The following is a 5,977-nucleotide window of genomic DNA, read 5'->3' as shown; positions in this document are numbered from 1 at the left end:
TTATGAAACCCAACTAATACTAATTAATGATACTTATTGATTGTAATCTTATGCTAATTTGTGTTGAGTTTGATGCAGACAGAGATCATGTCAGAACATTTGGTAGTATTAACTCTATTAAGTATTCACCATAACTATGTTAACTATGATCAAGTGATCAACCCTTGTTATAGTACTACTCTATGCCATGGTAGATGAGAGTAAGAGTGGGGACCTAAGGCAATTGCATGCACTCGAATTAAATTGACCCGATCTAATCCGCACTTGAATGGACGAACATCGACCATCAAACACATTAACCCAAATATAACAGGTCTTAAACGGACTCTTACATGTATATCGATAATAACATACTTAGACCTGGTTTAGATGATCCGATTCGAGTAATTCGACATGTACTCAACCTAAATCTAAATCTGAGGATTCGATTTTGTCCCGTAACCGAAGTTGCTTGGTTCATTGCGAGGTGACCTGAATGTTATTGTTGCATACAAACCTAGAAAATTATTTGATAATAGCAGTCTCGATCTGACCTGACCCGAATTCTTACTAACCCATATTGACTCGAATCGGCTCGCACCCAAGCTGAATGACCCGTTTACCTCATCTAAACACACTCACAACGGTCCTGAATTAAAAAGGACTGGACCCAGATACGAAATACTCGAAATGACCAAAACCCGATTTATCGGGCGGTCGGACCCATATTCAACCCCACTGATCTTTTTATTAGGTGATTGGGTCTAGACATCACCGTGGGAAAATGATTGGTTAAAGAAAAGGGTGTGAGAGTGAACAATTGATTTTGAAAGGGGAACCACTCCTTTAGATTTGTCTTTGTCATTTAAGGCCCAACCAATTATCCAACTAAACCATTTTCTACCAAATGTGAATTGTTGTAGGTTACTCTATCTTGTTGTCAAAAAAAAAAAAAAAAAAAAAAAAAAAAAAAAAAAAATCTATCAAGGGAGGGAGAAACTAGTTGCAATTTTGTGTTGCTTGATTTTACCTAGCCATCTTTAAGAAAGTTCTAGCATGTAATTCAATGCAAAGCGGCCGTAAACTGAAAATTAGAAGAGGTAATCGGAAAGAGTGTTAGATGACAAAGTAGACAAATGACTATTGAGTCGATGTCAGCTAGTTTAGCTGGTAAAGTTATGAGATGTACTCATGACCGGGCTTCAAACCTCGTTAGCATCATATTCTCCCTTGTAACTCCCTTTACACCAAAAAAAGAAAAAAGATGAATAACTGTTGACCAATACATGTTACAGAGAAAGTAAACCGAGTTACCATTCGCGAAATTCTATATTGGGATTAACATCAGAGAAAATAAGATCCATCTTCGACATCCTGGTTTACTGATGTGTTCATCTCCTTCCTCTTTTATCAAGGAACTGGAATTGTCAGCAATTCCATCTCTAAATATTGATTTAATTGTCAAGTGTTCGACTTCAGGCCAAAATAACAATGCCATCTGATTACGCTGGCCGATTGCCTATAATACTATATTAACGTCAAGATTAAGCGAAAGATTACATCAATGGGGGATTAAAAAAGATAACCCCCTGCATTCTGGGTATATGAGGGTGCCAAACCTCAGCAAGGGCACAATTCTTACAAGAGAACATGAAATCTTAAAAGAACCCTAAATTTTCAATATAGTACATCCAAGTATGGTCCCACGGCATCTCGACATGGGAGTAGCTCGGTGCCAAACCGGCCGCTCACTTCCGACTGTCAGAACGTCGACATCTGACGTGGGCTTGATATCTCGATTACTTCGATCTGGCCCAATTACACCTCCGACCACGTATATCTCTCCTCCTTGCCCAATCATTGCAGACCCGATTCTCTTTCTAACTTCATAAGCCGAAACAACCATCTTTCGTCTTTCAGTTTCCTGCCGGTAGACCAGACCATGGCTCATGACGTAAAGAACTCCTTCAACAATCGCCATCGGACCCTGGAGCCAACCATGGTCTTCCACCTTCCAACCGCCAGAAAGTGAGCCTAATACCTGGACGGTTGAAAGTCCCTTGTGTACGACGTGCATTTTGCCACCAATGACCACCCCGGAACATGCTGAATTATAAGTGTAAGGCAGGTTTTGAATTGAATCCCATGTATTATTTTCGGGATCATACACTTCAGACAGAGCAATTGATTTCCGGCAGCTAGTAAAACCACCGGCAACAATTATTTTCCCCTCTAAAACACAACACGCAAACATTGCACGAGGGACCCGCATCGGCTCACACTGAGACCACTTTCGTATAATCGGATCGTATGACCAAACTTCATCGGTTGCAAAGCTCCCGTCTTGATCACCGGTCAACGGGTCAACGGCTTCACTTCCACCACCAAGAACAAATAGCTTTCCACCCGTAGAGACCGCACCAAAGTGAGCAAGGTGCCTAACTTTTGAGGGAAGAACGGGTATTGTTATCCAGATATGGTGGTACGGATCGTAGAGCTGCCATAAGTTTTCAGGCTCAAAGGCACATACACAAAGAAATTCCTCCTGAGAACCGACCTCTTCCCGAGCCTTGAATAGCTCCCGGCTGCGTAGGGCAGCTCTCCACGTACGACTTACAAGCTCTAAACTAGGGTGCAGGTAGAATGGAACATAAGCTAAACACCTTAAAGCAACAGCATCTGGAAGACCTTCAATCAATGCAGACATAATACTCGATATCACAAACCGTTTATGCGAAACCAGTATTTTGATACTGATCCCAGATAAACCTTCAGAATTCCCTTCAAACAAAAATAAACCTCAGTAAAGACACCTGCAAAAATTATAGCAACGGAGCGATGTCAGCATGTCACACCTATATAAAACAATATCGCTAACAGCAGATAAGGTGAAGACTAATCTATACTCCCTCCTATTCACTATGATCTTCTACATTGCTTTTGGGTAGTTTTTAAGAAGAATGAAATTTGTGGTGGAAAATGGAGGAAATGAAAAGTAAGAGAGGAAATATGGGGTCACAAATCCTAAGAACCACAAATTATAGACTAATAAGGAAAGTGGAAGATGTTAGTGAATTTGTTATTTTAGGAAATGTGGAAGATGTTAGAGAATAGGAGGGAGTATAATTTACTGAATTATTAGGACGATTTTTCGAATTAAATTCTAAACTTCTGAAACAGTCATGATGTCCAAACTAGGCTCCACATAACAAGACAGCCTATTAGCTAACAGCAATATAGCTAACACTCTAACAGTAAGTTGAAGTCTAATCTTATTAATCTACTGAATTATTCGGACGAATTTTAAAATTAAATTCTAAACTTCTGAAACAGTCAATATGCCCAAACTAGGCTCCACATAACAACACAATCCTATTAGCTGCGCCATTAACAAAAATCTATTATGCCGGAACTAAATGCCTAAACTGAATCATGTGAATCATCCAGTACCTGGAGAGAAGATTAGGGCAGAGAATGCAATTACAAACATGAAGAAATACATAAATGCCTTTATGACAAACAGGAAAAATTCTTCAAGGAAGAAGCGGGAGAGATGATTCCCAATTAAAAAAAAAAACTGTTGATAAATGGCTCTGTGAGAGGCAAGGCTAAGATTCTTTCATATTCCTAAATAAGAATGGTCCGTAATTTCATCTTCAGAGGTTTCAAAAAAATATCGTTCGTATGGTAAGGCACATAAATACGCCGCGAACACACAAACAAGGCAATTTAACAATGTGGATTTTACATCAAAGCTGATAAGCAATACCCCAGCCAACAGCATGAAATAAGAAAGCACTGTCATACGATTATGAGATTTTAAAGAGTCCATTTGACTATATGTAGGCTCAACTCAACATTTCAGCCACCCATAAAGGAAGGGAAAGAATATTGTGGAGAACTAGAAGGCACGACTATAAGACCTCAAGGCCCAACTTCTGGTTTTACGCACAGTTCTCTGCCTTGATTATATACAAGGCAGAGCAAAACCATATGCGGATCTGTGGTGGGCCAGTGGCACCAGATTTGTCAGCCCGAGGCACAAATAAGCTGCTAGCTTAGTAACTACAATACTCCAAAAGGGGGGTGGAGGGGCCAACCATCTTTCACAGACTAGTTTTGCATTTTTCCTAGACCAACAACATGGTTGCCTCGAAGATCCAGCTCCATCACTCAGCAATACACCTTGATATTCATGATTATTCAAAATTAGAAGAATTGCTTGCCTTCTGACCCATAAAAAGTAGATGATCAAGTACGAATGAAGATGAAGGGCACGTAGGGCTGTAAGTCATGATGCCTTTTCCATAAGATACAAGTTTGTGACGAAAAAAAATACATCGGATACAAACTTGTGACGAAAGGGACTCAGTATTCTTAAATAATTGTATAAGCATTCGAAAAAGAGAGTATTCATATGAAATTCATAATCTCTTTAATGAGGATTTAAAATTTAAATCCTCCACGCTTCCTAGTTCAGGGAGTAGAAGATAGTCAAAAAGTTTCTGTTACAGGTCTTTGTAAACAGATTTTAGTCGCAAGAGAAAGGTTGAGCACGTCTCACCCTCCCTTACCCCATCTTTAGTGGGAGCCTTTGCATTAGGCTAATGATAGTGAAGATAAATGTTTATACAAGCAGAGTACGCCACTTAACTTACGACATCTAAGACCCCAATGACCATTAATTACTGAACCTTTGACATCTCACTGAAATTCAATGTATCACCATTGGAACATATACAGAATTTCCGACCCATGTATGGAGCTTCTAATACAAGATCATTCTGATAAAATTGAAGCCATCTGAAATTAGGAAAAGACAATGGGGGGGGGAACAAAGAAGATACCCCAATTTATTTGGACAAGTCACTTCTAACATAACTCTACGCTAGTGATAAAGATCAACATTATCGTGATCTTGAGGAATATAGAATGATTACTTGTCACTGAATTGACCAGCACATACCACATCTAAGAACTCGCTTGGATTGGGGGTGATTATTAAGGTCGTAATGGTGGTTAAAACAGAGGAAAAAAGAAGGAAAGTAGAGGTGGTGGTGAGAAAAGGAGGGGGTGGCAATGGGAGGATGAAGGTGCGGTTAAGGAATTATTCCTAAGGTGAAATAAACTTACGAATGCTCCCAAGGTAATCATCAATCAGTCTATCAATAATCCGCAAAATATAACCTAATATGTTAAATAACAACTCCTAGCTCTACAATCATTCAAAATATAGGACTCAAATTTATTGCTCTCACTAATCTTAGGGGTCATTTGATTGGCAGTTTAAGATGAACAGCAGCTAAAACAATCAAAACAAATAATTAGCTTTTTTACTCATCATTTGGATCATGCCCTTTTGCCCTCTTATATATCAATCAGCCTTTTCAAGACAAAACCAGATTCTTGTATCACTAAACCCTTCCCTAGGTGCAAATACCGCATGTGTCCCTTTCAAAAAAAAAAAAAAAAAAAAAAAAAAAGTGGTTTAAAAACACAACTTCATTTACGTTTTAAACACGTTTTTATGGTACATGCCAAATTTTGTGGTTAAACTATGGCCATTAGTAAAGATCACAGGAACACTTTGTCTCAATACCAGCAATGCAGTATAACCAGCCAACTCATAAGTTTCGTGAATGGGTTACGTATGCATCCCTAGGCACTACATATTAGATACCAAGAAAACGCTAATAGCAGCAATATAAAGCAATAAAATGTCTCAGAGTCCGTAACTATCACGACTCATTGGCTAAATTCCCAGTGTAGTTATGAATTATTTCATTACTTCAATATGGTAAAGATGACTATATCGCTCCATATAGATAATCAGGCATTTCCTATGCACTCAATCCATGACTTCAACTGGAGAATACGACTCAATTAGCTCATCTTGCTAATCCACAAAAGCTATGTACTCGATACTTTTTAGTTCTTAGCCATTTCCATTTCTTGAAATTAGTGATTCATCACCTATTACCCAAGTGCCCTATACTTA

At 38.8% G+C, this 5,977-nt stretch overlaps 1 protein-coding gene across 1 annotated transcript; it reads right to left on the bottom strand.

The window, feature by feature from the left end:
• Positions 1 to 1,484: 1,484 nt before the first annotated feature.
• On the bottom strand, positions 1,485 to 5,430 carry LOC141652565 (F-box/kelch-repeat protein SKIP30-like). The gene is made up of 2 exons (XM_074460088.1): positions 3,111 to 5,430; positions 1,485 to 2,891 (listed from the first exon to the last, which is right to left on the bottom strand). Exon 2 carries the CDS (start codon positions 2,684 to 2,686, stop codon positions 1,649 to 1,651), a length of 1,038 nt encoding a protein of 345 aa, XP_074316189.1. The 5' UTR covers positions 2,687 to 2,891; positions 3,111 to 5,430; the 3' UTR covers positions 1,485 to 1,648.
• Between the last annotated feature and the right edge of the window lie 547 nt (positions 5,431 to 5,977).

This window comes from Silene latifolia, chromosome 4 (genome assembly GCF_048544455.1).
Source record: "Silene latifolia isolate original U9 population chromosome 4, ASM4854445v1, whole genome shotgun sequence".
Lineage (NCBI taxonomy): Eukaryota > Viridiplantae > Streptophyta > Magnoliopsida > Caryophyllales > Caryophyllaceae > Silene > Silene latifolia.
The sequence above is the reverse complement of the archived record's forward strand: the minus strand, read 5'-3'. Positions and strand labels throughout refer to the sequence as shown.

Bases quoted from the DNA above. Each gene is read 5' to 3' on its own strand.
- LOC141652565 (XM_074460088.1), bottom strand. From the start codon at position 2,686: ATGTCTGCATTGATTGAAGGTCTTCCAGATGCTGTTGCTTTAAGGTGT.